The 21,989-nt window shown below is 54.5% G+C and overlaps 1 protein-coding gene across 15 annotated transcripts in view; it reads right to left on the reverse strand.

Annotated features, from left to right (window-relative positions):
- Positions 1 to 2,624: 2,624 nt before the first annotated feature.
- The window catches only part of IL4R (interleukin 4 receptor), a 38,989-nt gene continuing 19,624 nt past the window's right edge, over positions 2,625 to 21,989 (reverse strand). For 7 of the 15 annotated variants that reach the window (XM_034989022.1, XM_034989027.1, XM_034989026.1 and 4 more), the window contains 9 exons: positions 21,791 to 21,878; positions 20,567 to 20,705; positions 19,454 to 19,605; positions 17,940 to 18,091; positions 12,761 to 12,917; positions 9,861 to 9,957; positions 8,138 to 8,216; positions 6,677 to 6,726; positions 2,632 to 5,872 (listed from right to left, as the gene is read on the reverse strand). In XM_034989022.1, coding sequence (XP_034844913.1) covers positions 4,375 to 5,872; positions 6,677 to 6,726; positions 8,138 to 8,216; positions 9,861 to 9,957; positions 12,761 to 12,917; positions 17,940 to 18,091; positions 19,454 to 19,605; positions 20,567 to 20,705; positions 21,791 to 21,860 — 2,394 coding nt within the window. In that variant the 5' untranslated portion in view covers positions 21,861 to 21,878 and the 3' untranslated portion in view covers positions 2,632 to 4,374. Of the gene's footprint in view, positions 5,873 to 6,676; positions 6,727 to 8,137; positions 8,217 to 9,860; positions 9,958 to 12,760; positions 12,918 to 17,939; positions 18,092 to 19,453; positions 19,606 to 20,293; positions 20,400 to 20,566; positions 20,706 to 21,790; positions 21,879 to 21,989 lie in introns of those variants that run through there. The other 8 variants (XM_034989032.1, XM_034989031.1, XM_034989029.1 and 5 more) reach the window with 8 other exon arrangements.

Genomic DNA, 21,989 nt, shown 5'->3' on the forward strand with positions numbered 1-21,989 from the left:
TTCTTTCTTTCTTTCTTTCTTTCTTTCTTTCTTTCTTTCTTTCTTTCCTTCCTTCCTTCCTTCCTTTCTTTTTCTTTCTTTCTTTCTTTCTTTCTTTCTTTCTTTCTTTCTTTCTTTCTTTCTTCTTTCTTTCTTTTTTATTAATAACTTTCGTGGGAAAATAATGTCAGAAAGGTTATTCAACAGGATGTTCACGGAGTTACACCCTCAAAAACAAACATTCATTTTGTTATAGCCCACAAGGTGCCAGGAGCAGGCGGGGGATGGGATTTCCGGTGGTTTTCACTTTCCTCTTTATACCTTTATGTTTTCTCTGAATCGGAGAAGGCCCGCACGTGCCAATTTAGTAATCAAAAACAAACAATAAGCAGGGGTTTTGTGTAAAAAATAAGATAAAATAAAATATAAAATAAAATAAAGTAGAGGCACGTCTCCCCCGGGGGGCGGGGGATCTTTGTAAAATCAAGGCTGGAGGTGTGCGGGGATGGGGGGGGACTCTGAAATCAACGCATCTCAGGCTGCCCCGGGTCTGCGCGACCCAGCCCCCTCCTGCCCTGCGCACCTCTGGTCCAGCCCCGCGGGGGCGCTGGGAAACTCCCTCGCCGCCGGCATCTCGCTCCGCCCACCCCCACCCCACCCCCAGCCTACTTCCAGCGGCAGTCCTGGGCCCACCTGATCCACCAGATCCCCCCCCTTCCAATGCTCTTGGGGCAAACGTTTTGTACAGCCCTTTCCCATTCTTTGATCTTTCTGGAGCCACATTGAGACGATGGACAAAGGTGATGAAGATGATGGTGATGAGGGAGACTATCTCCAGGTTATCCCTAGGATGCAGGCTTTATTATCCTTCCTGTTTTACAAATGAGAATGCCAAGGCATGGGCAGGATAAAGGGGATGCAGCAGAGAAGGGGTCTGGGGCTTCATGACGCAAATACCTTGGGGTTCCTTGCCTAATTTGGAGAATGGGGGAGGGTGGGGCAAGGACCAGATTTTAAGAGGATTTTTAAGAGTTCTTTATTGAAGAAATTCCAAGAAGGCCCCAGGCAGCCAGCCATTCCCTGGGGGAAGTCACTTCACTCCTGAGTGAGAATATCAGCAATGAGGATTTTAAACCGCCTCCCCCTGCCCCAGTCACTGTTGTCAGGAGGAACCTGAGTCCTCCACTTTGGCAAGGTGGGAGGGAGCCCTGCTGGATGGAGGAACACTTCCAGTGGCTTCACTTCCCCTCACTTGCTCCTGCTTATGGGTAGCTTCGTTTGGGGACTGGGGAGATTGAAGATTGGTGCCTGGTTTCCACCGGACCATGTTTCTCAGTGCATGGGCTACTGTGCAGTTGAGCCAAGATGTAAATTCCTCCCTCCGGCTCCCATCCTGCCTGAGCGTATCTCCCATCTCCGTCCCTGGCTCACTGCGCTGTAGCTGATCTTTTTTTCAAACTGTGAACGTATCAAATTCATTATGCCTCAGGGCCTTTGCACTTGCTCTACCCTCTGCCCAGAATGCTCTTCCTCCAGCACTTCCTGGCTTCTTCCAGTCACCGGAGGTTCAGCTTAAATGTCACCTCCTTAAAGACCTCCTTGTTAGCTCCCCCTACCTCAGACCCCACTTTTCTCCATAGCACCCCTCAGTGTTTGTAACTTTCCCCTTTGTCTATTTAATGTCTGTCTCCTGCACTGAACTGTAAGGTCCAGGAAGAAAGGGACCTTGTCTCAGTTGCCTCAGCGCCCAGCACAGTGCTGGGCACACAGTAGGTGCTCAGTAAATATCGGTGGGAGGTGCAGCTTTCCTGCCCACTGCTTCCTCCTTCCCTGTGTTAAGCTGGAGAAGAGCATCTGGGGAAGCAAGAGCAGTGGCCTTTTCCCCGGCCTCCCTGAACCTAGGAGGGTGGGTTTAAATCCACCTAAGAAACAGGAGGGCTCTAATTCTCTATTCCCACCTCCCAGAGCCCAGACGATTCTATATTATGAGTCTCAGCTGACGACTTGGGTCCCCTTCTCTTGAGATCCTGGGGGAGAGGACAAGGAGATCAGTCGCAGTTCTGTGTTGGACTCCCAACCCAGCCACCCCTCCACCACTCCCACAAACGTGTTTTCTGAGACAACGCTCAGGCAAATGGATTCGAGCTGACATTCACATAGGTGGCTTGCTGTCCATGAGGTGGCATACCGTGGTGGCTGGGAGCTCTGAGGTCTGACCGGGGTTCAAGTTCTGCACCAGGTGTCCTCGCTGTGTGGTCCTAAGCTAAACCTCAACCTCTCTGGGCCTGCTTCCTTATCTATAAAATTGGGATAATAATCGCACCTGCCTCCTAGAGCTATGATGTAGTGGATGTGTATAGCACTTAGCATATTGCGTGGCCCTAAATAGTTATTTTGATTTTAAATTATTATATGTTTTTAATAAAGAGTTCTTGAAGGCAGAAAGTCCAGAGGGCTAGTTCAAGCTCTGTCATTCATTGTGTGACTTTGGGCAAGTCCCTTTTCCTTTCTAGCACTAAGTTCCCCCACCTGTAAATCGTGGGGTGGGAGGTGACTCCGGCATCGAAAGGCACAGATTTGGGCTCAGGATTTCTAACAAACATCAGGCTGCATGTGAGGTAGTGAGCTCCCCATTGCTTCTAGCGCATTGTGTAGAATGCCAGAACAGAAAGGGACCTCAACCAACCAAGCCCCCTATTGTGCAAGTGTGGCCATCAGGGTAGCTACTCAGACACCAGAGTGATCACGGACATAAGAGCTTAAATCCCATCTGCGTCTTCATGCCGTCTGCCTGGATGTTGAGCACAGATCACCTACAGACAGCCTGGCTAATGGAGACCCTGCCTGGGTTCAGCTACGGACGGGCCCGCCCACGAACTAGCTGTGTGACCTTGACAAAGTGTCCGCGTCTCCTTGATGTGCCAAAGTTTGCTCCAATAGTCTTTACTCTCAGCCTGGGGACTTGGGGAGCAGCCAGCCATGCTGGAGAATGAATGCCTCTGGAAGGAGCCCTCGACCAGACAGAAGCTGGTGGACAAGCACCCCAGCTCCCCCACCTTTGCAGGGGTGCCTTTAGGCATGCGCCCTGCACGGCTATCCCAGGCGCCCAGAGGGGTGAAGGTCAGTAGCCCTGTTGGGTAACACACCCTTTCCTACCTCCTGACCTTCCCTGACTCACTGCCCCGCTCCTGAGCAAGGTGTCCTGGAGTCACTTCCTAAAGCAACGGCCCGCACTTGAATCCCAGTCTCGGAGGAACCCAAGTAGAGACAGAAAGTTACTTAACCTCTTGGACCTCAATTCCTCTCGACCGCAAGATTCAACGAGTTAACAGAGGAGATAAAGCGCTCACAACCAGGTCTAGCAGTTGTTTATTTAATAAGGGGGGGGCGGGGAAGGAGATAAAGAGCCTTTATTTATACAAAACTCCACGCCCTCCTGCTCCACCCTCCCCAGCCTAGACAAATACCAGGTGATAAAACAATCTTTGAGATGCAAACAAGCATTACTCAACCTGAGGGGTAGGTCAATGTACACGCCTAGTGTGCCTGGTGTGGTCCTGGAACGCCCAGCACGTCTGGATCACCGGACCGGAGCCACTCCCTTTGTCTGGAGTCTCCGTGGCTGCCAGCAAGCAACCAAGGGGGCACAGAGCGGCCCCGAGGTGTTTACTCTGGGGATCCCGTGCTTCACAGGAGTCCCCAGTCTTACGGTCGTGTGGGAACCTGATGGCAACTCGTCATGGCTTGGCGATCACAATCTTCCGTGTCCTTTGGTGTCTGTTGCCTGCATTTGACGAAGCACGCCCTCCCCACTCCAGCCCAGATCCCAACTCCAGTGTCAACCCAAGGGAGGTCTGTTGAATGAACGGGCATCTCTGGCCAAATGACCACCCTTCCTGAACTTCAGTGTCCCATCCATTTCCCAAGGCTTCCCAAATCCTTCCCCCGTTGGCTTGGTTAGTTGCCGGGCTTGGCGTCCAATCCACAGGGAGCAGCAGCTAATCCCAGGGCTGGGCAAGACATGGTGGAAAAAGCAGGCCTGGGGGGGGGGGCATGGCAGGGACAGCACCCTGGACAAGCTGGGGACCAATGAAGTGGCCAATGGCTGGTGCACAAGCCAAGGGGCCCAAGAAACTCCCGATCTCTGAATCTGCCTCGACCCCATGCCATACACTCCCATGGGATGTGCTGAGCCCAGGCCAAGGCTGGGAGATGGGGGGCGGGGGGGGTCCGGTCTCTGTACCCCCGCGTCAGACCACCTCACCACTTCATACCGGGGTTTTCCAAGTCTTTTGCAAATCTGCCAGCCCAGCCACCTTCCGGGGGAGGCAGGGGAGGCCTGTTGCAGGCCTGGCTAAGGCCCTCCCCTGTGACGGCGGCGAGGGGAGGACACACCTAAGAAGCGCTGATGCACATGGGCTCTGTGGAGAGCACGGCCACCTCTACGGGGGTCTGGCTTGAGCTCTGCGCATTGCTGGGGGCAGGCTGGAAGGACAGGGAGGGCTTGCCCTCCTCTGAGACGCCCAAGGGGGCCAGGGAAGCTGGAGAGAGGCTGGCCTCCAGGGGAGCGCCCCCTGGCAGGGTGTCTGGGGCCCGCAGGGGGCTCACCAGGGGCGAGGACCTGTCTCTGCAGCAGCCACAGCAGGGGCTGGGCACCATGTGGGCCTTGCCACGTTCCTCCTGGCCGTGCCACTGCTTCAGGTGGCCACACAGGTGGCAGGTGAGGGCCGAGTAGACAATGCTGCCGGCCAAGTCGTCCCTGAGGGCGTCTGTGGCCTGCTCCAGGGCCAGCAGGGCCTTGTGGCTGTCCCCTTCCTTCCCCGCCGGCTCCACACCCAGGTGCCCTGGGGCGCTGCCTGCGAGGAGCGAGGCCCGAGGGCTGCGCGCTGGCTCCGCGTCCAGTCCGAAGGTGAACAGGGGGACGGGGGCGGGGGCCCCAGGGCCGCCAGGAGGGAGGCTCTGGAAGGGTTTGTAGCCCCCCTCCCCACAGCTGGCCTCATCCCCAGATGTCCCCGGGAGCAGGCTGGAGAAGGCCTTGTACCCCGCTTCCCCGGAAGGGCCGGAGCCCGCCACCCCGGCATCGGGGGCGCAGGCCTGCCGCACGGCGCACGCAAACTCCCGGTAGCCGCTGCCGGGGCCCGGGCCGGGGGCCAGGGCCTCCCGATGCTGGAGGACACTCTGGCGCAGAATCTGCTCCCAGCTTTCTGGCTCAGGCCGGGGGTCGGAGGGGATGCCGGGGTCCGCTTCCCCGGGGCGTTCGGCCGGCTCTGTGTCGCAGTCACCCTCCCTGGGGGCTGCGGACTGGCCCAGGAGGCTGCCGAAGCTGCGGTACGCGGGGTTGTCTGTGACGACAGGGGGCATCTCCATGAAAGCCAGGCTGGCCCGCCTCGGGGTCGGAGAGGCCCAAGGAGTGGACTCGGGGTGCAGAGGCTGGGGCCCGGCACCCGGGAACTCAGCCCAGGGCATCTGAGCGCACTCACTTCCTAGAGGAGGAGGAAGGCAGGACTCCTCCAAACCCTGTGGGCAAAAGCCCCCAGGCTCCCCCCCGAGAAGGTCCAGGAAGAGACTTTCTGTCAGCCGGGCTGCGATGTCCTCCCTGCCCTCCTGGAAGCTGCCCCCGCTGCCCTCGGACGATGGGCAGAAGCTTCTTTTATCTTCCTCCATCTCCTCCTCCTCCTCATTCTCCACCGGGGCCTCAAAGAGCTCGACACGCTGCACCACGCTGATGCTCTCTGGCCAGAGGATCATCTTGCTGACCTCCACAGGGCACCATGCTGATTTTCCAGGAGCCTGGAAAGGCGCGTTTCTGGCAGTCTTGGAGGACTCCTCATCCCTGTCCATGCCGTGCTCCAGTAAACAGGGCAGGAGCTTGGTAAGACAGGTCTTCCAGTGTCTTTGAGAGCAGAGAAAAGTTTGGTCAGGATTCATTTTCTCCGCTGGAAAAACCCCTATTCACCCTTCAAAGCTTGGCTCTGAAACCATCCCGGACTGATGTCTATCTATTGCAGACATGCTTCCTGACTTCATAATCAATAATCTATAGGTCTATCTCCACTACCACACTGGGAGCTCCTTGAAGGCAGGGCCTTGTGTTTTATTTTGGGATTTCTGGAGGCCACACATAACCTGGCAGCTAACAGAAAATCAGTCTACTGAATAAGGAAAAGTCTCTGTCAGGGACGATGATATTTAAAATACTTATCAATTTAAAATATTTATCAATACCACAGCATAAGTAATGACTGTGGCCGCGGGGTCCTAGGCTGGGGCCGTGTGAGGGGCGAGCAAAAGGTGATGGAGGTGTTGGGAGGCCAGGGTGATGATCAGATACTCAAGGATTCAAGATGGCGGCCATCTGCCAACCAGTATGTAATTATGTCAACATTATAACCACTGTCCAGCTTTTAACCTCTATCAGCCTTGCTCAGGCCAGACTGACATTTCCAAGGGGGTTCAGCATGGGCCTGAGCCCGCTCCCAGTGAAACTCAGGGGGCTTAGCCACCATGCCCGCCTCCCCAGACCACCCCTCCTCCTGCCACCCCTCAAAGCCCAATGTCACAGGACAAGTGCTGAATGCTAAGGAGGCAAAGGCAGACGTGGAGGGAGGGTGTGACCCCACTTTTAAGGTGGGCCCACTGCCCCAATTCCAACCCCTTCCAAATCCACATAGGCTGTGACCCAAGTTCATATACATACGGGCACTTAGCTGGTTCCTGGCCTCGGGACCGCTTCCCCCACAGTGACACCTAAAATACGGAGACAGCCAATGAAACAGGGTGGAGAGGCCTTGCAGCCCAGCCTGGCACACAGCAATGCTCAGTGAGTGTTTGCTGCAAAAAGGTGGTAAGGATTGACATCACACCGGCCGGAGGTCCAATCGGGTCACTTCAGCTCTCTGAGCCTCAGCGTCCTGGGAATCAATGATACTGCTCTGATACTAAGCTGCTGGGGCTGATGGTAAAAATGGCCACCGTCCTCTGGAGCTCTTCCCACCCCTTGAATCTGGCCTCACCAGGCGACTCACTTTGACCAAGAGAATGCCTTGGAAGCGACACTGGGCCAGCCAGCTCGGGGATGACAGACACGGCTTAGTCACCCCCACGCCCCAGGTGAGAGGCAGTCGACTTCCGGATCTGTGAGTGAGGCCCCTGGGAAGGGGCCAGGCCCAGATCCCTCTACCCACACCAGCACATGGAGCCGACTGCCCACCTGCACAAGCAAGGGCTAAATCGATGGTTGTCGTTTTGACTCTCCAAATTGCGGGCTGATTTGTGACACAGCAAAGCTAACTGATACACGAACAGCACTTACTGTGGGCAGGACCCCGTAATATATATTTTATATGCATTGTCTCAATGAATTCCAACATCAGGTAGGTAGACGCTACTACAGCCCACAGGAGGGACACTGAGGCTCAGAGAAGTGAAGCAACTTGCCCAGGTCCACACTGCAGCTAAGTGGCAGAGCTGGGGTTCAAAGCCAGCACCTGTGGACTCCAGAGCCACTCGGGAGAACTGAGGACACTCGGCTGTTCTGTTCTAGACAGGGCCTGTATCCCCCCTTCCCTCCCTCCTAGAGAACCCCGATATTGCCCAGGGAAACCCCACATGTCATCTCGTTGGAGAAGCTGACCCACCCCTAGCTCAGGGGTGGCCACGTGGCTGGTCTCCAGGAATTCCCACCCCCTTACCAGTGAATGCTCTAGGGGACAGGCATGGGGCACCATTTAGACCAATGAGAATCGAGGAGAGATTTGCTGGTGCGGTGGGGGCAGTTTTCTGCTCATAAGGGGAAGATACAGGAAGCCTGTCCCCCTCTCCCTCAACTTGTGGCTTCATGCCCTGGTACAGACACCTCTCCAGGAGATGACACGGAGGTGACCTCACGGGTCACCTCTTCCCAAGGCAGGTAAGAAACCAAGTGACCGACCCAGAGGAGCCCGCTCCGGCTGAAAGAGTAGCCATGGGAGCCAAGGGGCAGGGAACAAAGGCCTCTGGGCTCCTAGTGACCACACAGAAGCTGCTGAAACCCTGGAACCTTCCTGACTTCCCGGGGGCAGTTCCAAAAGCCACCCGAGATCCTTAACATCCCAGCCGCTTTGACTCCTATCTCCTGCCGCACTCAGTCCGAAGCATCCTCCCCAGCCCATGCTCCTACCTGGGAGTCCTGGATGACTATGGCCACTAGGGGGCTGTGGGCTGGGTTGGGAATCTGGTCCCACCATCCTTTCTTAATCCTGAAAAAGAAAAGGAAGAGGTATTGGATGTCATGGCCAGGCTGGTGCTCCTTCCATGATGGGGTCAGAGACCACGCTGAGTGGTTCTCAGATGTCTTGCCCTAAACCCATTCTACAGAGGAAGAAACCGAGGCCCAGAAGGGAAGTGACCGCTGGACTGTGGGCAGAACAGCCAGGTTTGTGGTCCAGGAGGATGGGTTTCCTGACGTGGCCACCTCTGTCCTCAGTGGGAACAAGCCCCAGGGAATTAGGAGAAACCCAAGCGGCAGAGAGAGAATTCTGGGTTTCCCCAGCAGCGATGGTCTGAGCTGAGGAGACCCAGAGAATCTGCCCGGGTCTGTCTGGAGCCACAGAGTGTCGGTGCTGGGAGGGGAGGGTCTCCGATCGCCTCTGACTGGCCCTCATCCACGCCACTCGGTCAGGCAGCGTGCATTTACTGAGCACCTACTATGTGCCACTCACTGGGCCAGGGCGTTGGGAACACAACAGTGAACAAGACAGACAAAATCCCTGCCCTTGCAGAACTGACCTTCTAGAAGAGACAAGACATCAGTCATAGCTACTTAAGTGTCATGAATAAAAATAAAGACGACAGGGAAGAGGGGGGAATGGAGAGTGTGATCCAAAAAGGCCTCTCTGAGGAGGTGACTTCTGAGCGGCGACTGAAGGTGGAGTGGGAGCCACAGAGATGCCCGGGGAAAGGGCCTTCCTGGCAGGAGGGGGGACAGGTGAGGGGGAAACTGAGGCTCAGCGAAGGGGAGACGACCAGCCCGGGGTCACGCAGAACCATTAGTGACAAGACACGAAGAGGGGAGCCTCTTCGCTGTGCAGCTGCCAAGTGCAAGACGCCTTCCCTCAGTCAATCCCCAGCCATCGCTAAGCCTTACAGGGTGAGCCAGGGCTCGCTAGACCCATTTCAGAGATGGAAGGGCTGAGGCCATGAGACACCAGGACTCCAAGGGCCTGAGCTCACTGGAAACAAGGCTCCTCTACCCCCTCCCCACCCACTGTGATCCAGGACTCTCTTGGGACTCTTAGGACTCATGGAATACGCTCCTTCAACCTGCAAAGGAGGGACCCAAGATGCACAGAGGGTCAAGCCTCTCACTGGCCACAAAGCTACCGAGCTCCAAGGCCAGGATCTGAACCCCGACCTCCAGACTCTGTTGGGGTGACTGTCTAGCATTCCTCTGTCTACTACCATGTACCCCTTGTGCGTGGACCACACCCTGGATACCCAGGGTGACACATTTCCCTTCTGCCGGCGGAAGGTCTTTCCCCAGCTCATTCTCCCCCATTAGGCCTCAGCTCAAAGGGGCCTGCCTGGCCTCCTCATCCAACACAGCACCCCGAACATTTCTCCCCTTCGCCCTGGTAAATTCCCTTCAGCACATGGGTCGCTATGGAAACCAGCTGTGGTTACTGGTTGACTTGGCGTCTTCTGTCTCCCCACAAGGAGCACAGGGTCCTGGTCAGCCTTGCTCTCGGCTGTTGCCTCAATGCCCAGCACATAGTAGCTGCTCAATAAATACTTATTGTTGAGCAAAGGAACCGGAAGCTGACAGGTCAGAGGGGGCTTCCCACCCACCGCACACCCCAGGGTGGCCGGCTTGGTGGCATCCCGTGCCGAAGCCCAGGACTCACTTGATGATGCTGATGTAGCAGGACAGGCAGACGGTCAGGATGACAACGCAGGAGATGCTGACGCCAAGCGGCAGGTGCTGCTCCCAGGGCTCATAGTCTGGAATGGGAGGGAAGCCGTGAGCCTGCATCATGCGGGGTACCGCCTGCGCTCTGCCTCCCAGAGCCGGAGACCGAAGCCTCGGGAAAGGGTCGTCTGAGACCCTGCGTGAGCTGGCCACCACCAAGCCCTCCCGCTTCATCCCCTCCTTCTGAGTCCTTGTCACACGGCCGCCTCGCTGTCCCCTGCTCCTCCAAAGCTCGGTGCCAGCCAGGATCTTGAACTTCCTGTTCTCTCTTCCCTGAAGCCCAGAGGTCAAGAGCAGTGACTCTGGAGCTGGACTGCTGGAGTTCAAAGCCTGACCCTGTCATATCCTTGCTGGTGACCCAGCTTCTCCGTGCCTCGTCTGTACACTGGGGTTAACAGACCGCTGCGTCACAGGGCTGTCGTGGGGATTACACGACGTAATACACAGAGCACTCAGCACAGGGCTCGCCCGTCCGGGAGCCCTTGCTGGGGTCCGTGCACAGCTGCCTCCTTCTCGTTCATGCCACGGTCACCTGCTCCAAAAAGTTCCCTCACGCCCTCTCTCCTGCTGCCCCCTCCCATCCCCCCATGCCCTCGCCCCGCTTTATTTTCTCTCCAGACCTACTGTCACCTGGATCGAGATCTCTCTGATTTGTTTTTCTGTTTACTTGTTTATTTTCTGTCTCCCCTCCGGAACGTCAATCCCACAAGATCAGGGGTTTTTGTCTGTTTTGTTCACCGCTGATTCCCTGGGGTCGAGCCCCGGGCCAGGCATGCAGCAGGGGCTCAATACACATTTGTGGGAATAATGAAGGAGCGTCCAGCCCATCGTATATGTTCCATACAAGGCATTTCTCTCCCTTTGTCTTCCCTTCCCCAGGTCAATGGTAGAATCAAATCAGGGTGATGCAACTCTGCCCAGCGCTTACCGTGTGCTTGGCGCTGTGCTGGGCACCAGAGGTGTAGACAGAGTAGATCCTACCTACGAAGCTGGCAGCCCACAGACGGGTCAAAGACAACCACGGGACAAGATGAGCAATGCGGAGAGGGGCATGGGGGCATTTGGTTGGGGTACCCATCAACGGCCACTGTGCCCAGCACTTTGAAGACCCCTTCTCTCAGTGAATCTTGACAACAGCCCCTATTCCTCCTCCATGGTACAGACGGTGCCTGAGGCAGCGCCCCCTACCCAATAGCTACCCCCCCTTTTCTTTGCCAGGGAGGGAGCAATGTGCCCACCCTGAGGTTTGGGCCAGTCATGATTATCCTCTTCTCCTTTCCAGGAAGCTTCCAGCTTCCCTTGCAGCTGGGAGAGGCTCTGTGACAGTCCTGGCCAATGAGATGCAAGGGGGAGTCCGCTAGGGAAGCTTCCGGTAAGATTTTTCCTTCCTGATAGAAGAAAGAGATGCACCAGGTGCACTTGCTTGTGGCAGCCTTTCATTTCTTTTCGTCCCTGGGGCAGGAGGGCGTGTACGGCAGCCACCTTGGGGCCATGGGGTAACAAGTCAAAGGATAAAACGCTCCCATGCTAAGGAGGGAAAGAGGGAAACAAGACAAGCCCCTGGGGTGACACCACTGAGCTGCTGTATAAAACTAGGGAAGGTCCCCTTGTAAGACTTCTCATTATATGAGATAATTCAATGTTTCTGTTGCAAACAGCAGCTGGGGGATGCAGCTACCGAGTGAGGAACTACATGTCCCAGAATCCCTTGCAGCTATGTGTGGCCATGTCACCGGTTCCACCAAGAAAATCTGAGAGGAAGTGGTGTGTGTCACTTCTGGGCTCGGGATTTTTAAGAAGCAGGTCTGGTTTCAGCCCCTTCTGCTGGCTGGATGCAGGTGATGGTAGGGCCCTAGAACAGGGATTCTTAACTTGGGGGTTCATGGATCTCCAACAAGGCTTCTGATAGAATTTGGGGGTCTGGGAACTTGATGGGAAAGAAATAACCTCTTTATTTTCACTAGGTTCTGATACCTCGCATTTCCTCCCATTAGGGATGGAGAGAGCAAAGCACCATAGTAATAGCATCAGCCACAAAGCACCAACAGAAATCAACAAGATATCATTTACGCTCACCTACTCTGAAATGACAGTATTTAGGAGAAGTACCACTAGATCTTGTTTTTACAGTGCTAATAAAGAAAACCTGTATTCGTAGACAACAAATGTATTTTAAAACATTTTTATAACCTCATTTCAATAAAGTTAGTTTCCCCTGTAATCCTACATATTTTATTTTTTACATTTGAAAAATAGTATTCTGAGGTGGGGTCCACAGAGTCCACTCACCGGACTGCCAAAGGGGTCCATGATACACAAGGGTTAAGAATCTTTGTCCTATGGGCGCCTGGGTGGCTCAGTTGGTTAAGCGACTGCCTTCGGCTCAGGTCATGATCCCGGAGTCCCGGGATCGAGTCCTGCATCGGGCTCCCTGCTCAGCGGGGAGTCTGCTTCTCCCTCTGGCCCTCCCCATCTCATGTGCTCTCTCTCTCTCTCTCAAATAAATAAATAAAATCTTTAAAAAAAAAAAAAGAATCTTTGTCCTAGGGAAGGAGGGAACCACAGAGAGGAAAACCACCCACAAACCAGCTAAGTTCATGCCGGACGGTTACATTTCTACGGTGTTTCTACTAGAACGTGTGAGCTCATCTGTTACTGCAGCCCAGCCTACCTACCCTGACCAGTACACCAGGTCAGTCAGTAATCCTGTTACCCGAGGTTCGAGGCACTCGATGTGATGGAAACGCGGACGCTCAGCCAGAGGACGTGTCTGGCCACAGAATAAAAGTGCCGAGCAGATGTTCCACCTGCCCATGCCTCCCTGTGGACACTCACAGTTAAGCCACGTTGTGCTGGGGCTCCACTCACTCCACGTGCTGTTGTAGCTCTGAGCCCAGGCCCTCACTCGAGCGCTGTAGGAAGCTCTAGACTTGAGGGTGCTGGCCGCCACGCGGAGGGTGGGCCGCATGTAGGTCACATTATAGACTTTGAACTGGTAGAGGAAAGGGACATGTTAGGGCACCAGCTTGCGGGAAAAGGACATCCCAGCTCCCACCCCGGCTGCCGTCTCCTTAGCTGAGCCCACAGTGTTTAAGAGCCACCAGCCTGGGCATCTGGTTATTCCTCTGATTTAGGCCTTTTGTTTCACCACAACTGCGACCAGAGTCAAGCGAGAGGAGTCAGGGAATTGGCCCTCACCCCGCTCCCCACCTGCCCCCGCCTGGCTCCCTGATGAGCCAGGCAACATTACTGGGGCAAGCCGAGTTTTAGTTTTCTCATCTGTAAAATGAGGGTAAGAGTCCCTACTGCCACTTTCTAGCTGTGGGACCCTAGGGAAGTGACATAACCTCTCTAGACCTTGGTATGTTCCTTCTGCAAGATGGTGATAACAGAAGTCCATACCCCTTGCAGGGTTGTTGTGAGGGTTAATATGGGTAAGCATGGAGGACAGGGCCTGGCATGCAGGAAGCATGACAGAGACCTTTCTAGAGCACAGAAAAGGTCACCGTGTCCCCCTCTCTCCTCCGTGGGCTCTCTGGAGCCTTCATACTCAAGCCCAAACCCTGGCCTAGAATCTCAGCCCTGCTCCCACTGCTGGGAAGGGACTTCTAAGACCTGTCATTCAGTGAAAAAGGTAAATGAAAATTAGTAAGTGTTGTCTGCCACACACACACACACACACACACACACACACACAAAAGAAGACAGACTCTAGGATGGCCCCCTGATCCCCACTTTGTATCTCACGCTGTGTAATCCCCTCTTCTTGAGTGTGGGTGGGGCTTGTGACCTGCTCCTATTCAACAGAATGAGGCAAAGGCGGTGCGTAGGTAGGGACCACGTGCATGGGGTTATATCACATAAGGCTATAATTCCAACTAGCTAGGAGATGCTCTCTCCTCTGCTGGTTTTGAGTCGACAACAGGAAAGGAACTGAGGGCAGCCTCCCACCAAGGGCCAGCGAGAACCTGTGGCCCCCAGTCCAGCAGCCTGCAAGGAACAATGCCGCCAACATCACAGTTGGCACTCGGGAGAGGTCTTTCCCCAGTCGAGCCTCAGATGAGACCACAGCTGCAGCCGAGTCCTTTCATACCATCTGAATTTTTTACTACATCTAAGTATTACTTTTATTTAAAAAACAACTTTAAAAAATGAAATAGGGTGCCTGGGTGGCTCAGTCGTTAAGCGTCTGCCTTCGGCTCAGGTCATGATCCCAGGGTCCTGGGATCGAGTCCCACATCAGGCTCCCTGCTCTGCGGGAAGCCTGCTTCTCCCTCTCCCACTCCCCCTGCTTGTGTTCCTGCTCTCGCTATGTCTCTCTCTGTCAAAAAAATAAATAAAATCTTTTAAAAAAAATTAAAAAAAACAAAAAATGAAATAAAATCTGTGTTCCAGATCGATTCTGATGGCATGGGAGTAGCCCGAATCCTCTGCCCGGGGATCCTCTCTCCCTGCCAGGACCAACCCTTTGCAGCTGTACTTCTGCTTGCAGGTTGGAAGTGCATTTGGAGAAACGGGTCTGGTGTAAAGTGAGCCGAGGGGAGGTGTTGCAAAGAAGCCCGACAGGTCACTGGAGAGACTGGAGGGCAGCTGAGGTTCCCAGTGGAGCTGAAGCTGGGGAGGGGGCTGAGGGAGGAAACGAGGGCAGGAAGATGAGGACACTCACTCTTCTCTTTCTAAATATGAGTAAGCAGGAACGAACAGCTGGACCTAGTTCTCCAAAGGAATCGTACACCCTGGAGAGGAGTAGGGGATTGGGAGATGTTTTACTAAGAAACGGAAGAGAAACTGGAGCTACCAAGGAACGACTTGTAGCTTGTGTTTCAACAGAGAGGCCAGGTGTTTGGGAGGCCACCCCTGAGACGAAGATCCAAGGTGGGAGAAAGAGCACAGACTCCAGAGTTCAAATCCTGGCTCCCGACCCCAGCTGTGCCATTTCCAGCAACCCTGGGCAAGTCAGTCCCTGTCTCCGTGCCTCAGTTTCCTTGTCATTAAAGTGGGGAGACCAGCACCCTCCCACGTGCTGGACTTTTGCAGCCAACAGTGATCTGGGTTGGGCTTAGCACATTTCAGGGACGCAGGAAATGGGAACCATTATGACCACGAGCGTGGCATTCATGACCCTGCACACACCATCACATCCCCATACTCCTCAAGAGATGCCATGCATCTTCATACCTCCAAGCCTTTGCTCATGTGGTTCCCTCCACGCAGCCTACCCTTCCCTTCCTTCCCTATCTAGAAAACTCTTATACACCCTTCAAAACCCAGGCCGAAACTCCACCTCCATTATGGAATCTTGGGCGCCTGGGTGGCTCAGTTGGTTAAGCGACTGCCTTCGGCTCAGGTCATGATCCTGGAGTCCCGGGATCGAGTCCCACATCGGGCTCCCTGCTTGGCGGGGAGTCTGCTTCTCCCTCTGACCCTCCTCCCTCTCATGCTCTCTGTCTCTCATTCTCTGTCTCAAGTAAATAAATAAAATCTTTAAAAAAAAACATTATGGAATCTTGCCCAGAAATCATCCAGGACCCTGAGTAGCTTTATCCCTCAAATCCCAGAGGAAACTTCTAAGATGTCCCCTTAGAACTGATCCCACCCATGGAATGTACAGCGTGGAGACTACAAGGAAACTTCTGGCTCCAGTTCCAGGACTAATCCTCATTGGTCAAGACCAATTGCAGCCATTCCATTCCCTAGCCTATGACTGATTAGAGAGGAGCATGTGACCAGCTCTGGCCAGTGACCAATGAGGGGAATTCTATAGGTTGGGTCTGTCCCTGGGGAAGGGAGGGATAGGTGAGGGGTGTCTCAATAGCTTCTGCCCCACCAACAAGAGAAGCTGGACCCAGAATTTGGAGGCCTTGCGCAGCCCTGGGCGTGTATATGACGACTGAGTCACGGCCTGGGTATGGATTAATTTTTCCTGCTGGCTGGAGTCTGGGGCCAGATCCCAAACCTTACTGCGTCTGAGCCAGCCCTGTCCCTGTTTTTCCTTCCCCGGAGTTTCCTCTGGGGAGCCACCCCCTCCTCATTCTCCACCCATCTGGCTTGGGTGGAGCTGACCCCACCTGCAGGTCCAGGGGTGGGCACGTGACTCACCTCTGGCCAATCAGAGAACAGCACCAGCACCCTCTTTCCGGCCCACAGCCTGGGCCAGGTTCAGAGATTTGCATGGGACCCAAACAAGGCAACTTGGCATTGGCCCCAGAACTTTTACTGGGACTCTCGGGAAAGAAAAACCTTTCCCACTGTGGCTTGAGCAGGTAGCTGGCATGTAGCATGGAGCTGCTGGTGGATAAACTGCCTACTTCATGAGGGAAGAGGCTACCCCAAAATGAAGCCAGTACAGAATAGAGCAGGGGCCAAGGGCGGGAGAGATTCCCAGAACCTGGAGCCAGCCACAATAAGCAAATAAGGAACATTGCTTTGGATCCTAGAGGTCACACCCTTCTCTCCCCTCTTAATAAGCCTTGCACTTCCCAGAACATGGGGAGGGGATTTCGCTACAAAATGGAGCCTGCCTCTGTCTTTGGCATCTCTGTCTTTGGCGTCTGTGCGACCCCTCCCAATGCTTTCTGGGCCTCCGCTGTGAGAACCCCACTGCCCCATTCCCGCTCCCACCCCACACCGTGGCCCCATGGCCCTGTGCCAGGTGGGAAACCACACCTGAGCCCGAGAGCTATGAATCAACACCCACCCCCTCCCTGGCTGAGGGAGGAAGACAGGAAGCAGCCAGAGGCTGATGTGGGAGTTTAAGACGTGTGCAGCCTGCTTCTAGGCAGCAGAAGCCAGGCCAGCCTGGGTCCCAGGACACTGGGCGTGCCTCAGAGGAGGCCCTTGGCGAGTCTGACGTAGCCACTTCTAGACCAAGGTGTGGGAGGGCAAGCCAGATGGGCTTTCCGAGGCCTGTGGCACTCGGGAGAAAAGGAGAACAATGTTGACGACACACTGGGTGCCCAGCACACAGTCGGCACCCTCGGTAGCCCATGGAGTAGGTACTCTTGCTAGGCCCATGTTACAGATGGGACAACTGAGGCACGAGGAGGTTACACGACATGACCAGGTCATGCAGCTGATGAGTGCAAGCAGATGCTGTCCCTCCCCTGGGAATGTGTGAGGGGGAAATGGCAGCAAATGAGCTCCATCCCCACTGGAAACTAAAAAGGAAGGGAGCCAAGCCCCCTGCCGCATACAGCCCCTGCTAGCATTTACTGGATAGTTTGCTGCCCATCAGTTCTCCCTTTTAAAAACCTGTCACCTTGGGGCGCCTGGGTGGCTCAGTTGGTTAAGCGACTGCCTTCGGCTCAGGTCATGATCCTGGAGTCCCGGGATCGAGTCCCGCATCGGGCTCCCTGCTCGGCAGGGAGTCTGCTTCTCCCTCTGACCCTCCTCCCTCTCATGCTCTCTGTCTCTCATTCTCTCTGTCTCAAATAAATAAATAAAATCTTTAAAAAAAAAATAAAAATTGAAAATAAAAACAAAAAATAAAAACCCGTCACCACCTTCATTTAAAAAGCAACCCCGTGGGCGCCTGGCTGGCTCAGTTGGTTAAGCGACTGCCTTCGGCTCAGGTCATGATCCTGGAGTCCCGGGATCGAGTCCCACGTCGGGCTCCCTGCTCAGCGGGGAGTCTGCCTCTCTCTCTGACCCTCCCCCTTCTCATTCTCTCTCTCAAATAAATAAATAAAATCTTTATAAATAAATAAAAATAAAAAGCAACCCCGCAATCACTGTCCTGATGGCAAAGCCCATAGCAGATGTCATTAACATCCCATAAAAGTCAGTGCAATGAGGACCGAGCGACGGCATTAAATGATAGCTGAACTGGTCCTCTGGGGAGGAAGGCTCTGAGCCTGCAGCCTCCTTTCTCCATGAAAAAGGGCTGAACCCAGCATAGAGCCAGGGTGGAAGTCAGGCTCTAGGTCCCCGGTCTTGCAGTCAGGCCTCAGGGCCCGAGTCTCCACCCGCCCGAGTCCCAAGAGGTATGGAGAAACCTCCCAGCGCACACACTCACGTCTGTGGGGTCGTTCTCATTGGAGATGTTGACCATGTAGGTGAGCTCGGAGTACAGGTGATTCTCGCTAGGGTACGGGTTTGTCCACATCAGCAGCCACGTGTGGGAGGCGTTGGGGTAAACCGTGAGGTTCCCGGGGGGCCTGGGTTTCACTGTAGAGAAGCGGTGCCTGGTGAGGCCCTTGTCTGTTTGCAGGGAGGGGGACGGCCCGCGCGACCCGGTCACTTAGATTGTTATAGTCAACCCGGGGGGCGCGTGGGGGGCGCAGTCGGCTGAGCGTCCGACTCCTGGTTTGGGCTCAGGTCATGGTCTCAGGGTCAGGGGCTCGAGCCCCACGTCGGACTCCATGCTCAGCGGGGAGTCTGCTTGCTATTCTCTCCCTCTGTTCCTCCCCTCTCTTTCGATCAAATAAATAAATAAATCTTTAGATTTTTAGTGAACCACACCTCTGTAACACATTTCTGGAATCCCACATGGATTGAGTCTCAGCAGAGAACGACAATCATAATACTGATTATAATGTTGCTAAAACTCTACTTAGCACTCATGGTTATTAACCAGCTTTCTACGGTGAAATGCAAAATGTGTGAGCCAAAGTAACCCCAAATTTGCCTCTTTTTCACCTTTGTCCTTCACACTTTTGGCCACATCTATGTACTATGTTCTTACTCACTTTTTTTTTTGTTTATTTTGATTCATGTGTTTTAAAACTTATTCTCCTTTTAAGCAATCCTATCCAGGAGATCATAGGTATGTAACATGTACTAAAATCATTGCACACGTGCAGAAATGCTTTTAATTCATGGGTTCGTTCACGGGTCTGTTTAAACAACCTACTGACTGTGGGCGGCATGAATGGGCCCTTCAGGAACTGCTGAGCCCGTGAGCTCTGTGGATACCCGTGAGAATTTTCGTCTGATTCCTAGTAGCTATGTGACCTTAGGCAGGTTTACTTGCCTTCTCTATATTATATTCAATTGTAAAATGGGGATAACTCTCTTCTGGAAAACGAGGCTCAGAGAGGTAACGTGACTTGCCCAGGGTCACACAGCAATAAATGGTGTTTTAAACTCCCGTCACTACGCCACAGCAGAATCACGGTGAACTGCGGTGGGGCCTCTGGCTACCAGGATAATAACGTCAGCCTTCCACGGTCCAGACCGCCTGAAGAAGCACCAGCGGACCAGGCGACAGAGGGCGGAAGGACAGTGCCCAGCTCAGTTTTTGCTCCGCAGCCAGCTTGCCTTCTGTTAAGTACGCCTCATCTCAAGTCCCAGTCTGGGCACTTAAAGTTAGGTGGTTGAAATATAAAAGCTGAAGAGGGCCTGATGTACTATGGAGCCCAGTCCCATTTCAGAGATGGGAGGACTGAGGCCCAGAAAGGGGCAAAAACCTCATCGTGTCTGGGAATATGCAGAAGACTGCTTGCACCTCATTCCCCCAACTGGAGCCTGCCTCCCCTGCCCCAGAGCCCGGCTGGGGTTCGGGACCCCCCCGCCCCCGGCCCCACTCACCATGCGCACTGGGCCGGAAGGAGCCACCCCACAGCTGCTCCTTCCCAGCCCACAGGTCCAGCTGATAGACGTCCGCGTCGACCACGTCATCTATCGGCATGCTGCAAGTGCACACCGCGCCTTCTCGGTTCTCGGGGACACACGTGCGGTTTCTGCAGACACGGGTGTGCCATTAGGTTGCCATGTTCAGGCGGACCGTGACCCACGGGTATCCCTGGAACATGCCTCAAGGAACACATGTTCAACATACGCTGCCCGCTTCCTGACTGCCCTGCCCCCGGGATCAGATCTGGGGACCGGGGTGTGGTGAGGACAACAGACGAGGACCGCTCTCCTTGCTGACCACAGCCACCTGCCGCGCCCACCACGGACTCTTAGACGGCTCTGGCCGTGGTCGTGGTCCCGGAACTTGGCTTGCCCTTGAAAGCCAGTGAAAGGGAAGAAACAGAGGCACTAAAGAATTTGTCACAATGCGTGTATGAGTCCCAGTGTACCCCCGGGTAGCACGGTTTATCCCAGTGGACAGCGGGCGGTAGCATGCTGCCCCCATCTCACAGGCTAGGCTAGGGGTCAGCGAGCGTTTTCTGCAAAGGGCCACATAGTAAATATTTGGGGCTTTGAGGGCCATACTGGGTGTGCCCCAACTATTCAACTCTGCTGCTATAGCCCAAATGCAGCCGCAGACAATACAGAAACGAATGGGCGTGGCCGAGTGCCAATAAAACTTTATTTACAAAGGCAAGTGGTAGGTCGGATGTGGGCCTCGGGCCATAGTCTGCAGATCCCTGGCCTAGACTAGGGTACCACACTTCAAAGCACAGCCCATCCAGCTTGGTATACCTTGGAATGCCTCTGTCAGTGGACCCTATATTCTGGTGTGTGACCTACACCAGGGGGCCCTTTGTAACTGCATGCCTTGGGTACCCGATCACGTCCTGAGCACCGCCTGGAAGAATACCGCAGGTGCCATGGGTTATCCCAGTGGCCCACCTGGAACTATGTACTCCGGGTCCCACGGTCCACCAGACATCACAGTGAACTCCACCACTAACACACTATCCCCAACCCTCTAGGCACCGCCTCCCCCAAATCCCAGCTCCACCCCAGGCTTACTCGGACCCCATAAAGTCCAGCTGGTAGGACAGGCGGAGCTCGGCACTGCAGTTGGTGGGACCGTCCATCTCCCACTGACAGACAGAGGTGCTGACATAGTCGGACAAGCAGCTGGGCTCCTGCAGGACCTTAACACTCCCTGAGGAGACACAGGAGTGCCCTGAGCAGCCAAAGCCAGACAAGCAAGGGGGGCATGCACCAGGGGGACAAGTCAGAAGCCAGCCCAGACAGGACCGAGGAGTCCATCACAAAACAAGGAGACCACAGTCCCAGGCACAGTTGTGTGCCAGTCTTCGTGGAGCTGGGGGCAGGATGGGGCTCTAGAGCTTCCCAGCCGGCATGGGGGAGATTCCTGAAGCCGAAGAATACCCCCAGGTGGCAGGGGCTACCTTTATCTTCCCGAAACTCCACTACTTGCCCCTATGAGGCCAAATCAAAGGAAGTTTCTAATCTAAGAAATGTCTAGTCTACTGCACCATCAGGCCCCTGCCCCAGAGCACTGTGAGTGAGAGGAAGGGCTCTTATCCATTTGCCTGCTCCCTGCTCCCATCTATCTTCCACCCCTCTCTACGCTCAGGAGGCTGACCCCCCCCCCCCAACCATGGTCTTGCCACCCAGATGCCCTTGTCCTCTGGCTGCTGGTTGGGTTCGGCCAATATCAAGGGCAGGATGAAAGGTTGGGGTGTTTCTTCTGACCGGTCAGTGGCAGAGCTGGGGTGTGAAGCTGGCAAGATGGATACTGGGTTTGCCAAATCATCTGAGAGCCCTCGCCCCCGCTCGAGACTGCCCAGCCACAGACGGGCAGGTGCCTTCTTGCTCTGGTGCCCAGCACCAGCCCTGCCACCGCGGATGTCAGTCTGCACTTGTTTGCTGGATGAAGGACTAACCATGTTAGGCAGAGCCTTAGATTTCTAATAGATATCTTAAACTCACCTCGTGTCCAAAACTCACATCTGGTTCCCCACCCTCCCAAACGAGTGCTCCCTACTCTGATCCGTGCTGTATTTTTCTATCACTTTCTAACACTCTTTACAATTTATTTATAATTAGGACTATGCGTCATTAGCTGTCCCCTCCCATTACAGTGTAAGCTCCTCGAGGCTCGGAATCTTTGTTTTGTTCACTGATTATCCTAGGAGTCTGGCGTCTAAACGGCCAATGAACATTTGTTGAATGAGTGATCGAATGAATGAACGAAGGAATGAGTGGGAGTTGGTGACTTACCAGAGCCTGTCACCCACACCAGGATCAGGTAGCTCATAGGGAATGTGAGCCCAGAGCAAAGCTGCCCCATTGGGAGATCTTAAGATACCTGTTGAGAGAAAGTGACCCAGGTTAGTGCCAACAATGAGCCCTCTGTGTTCACCAGAGCTCGCTCTATCTATCTATCTATCTATCTATCTATCTATCTATCTATCTATCT

Source organism: Mirounga leonina, unplaced genomic scaffold (genome assembly GCF_011800145.1).
Source record: "Mirounga leonina isolate KUSES-001 unplaced genomic scaffold, KU_Mleo_1.0 Mir_454, whole genome shotgun sequence".
Lineage (NCBI taxonomy): Eukaryota > Metazoa > Chordata > Mammalia > Carnivora > Phocidae > Mirounga > Mirounga leonina.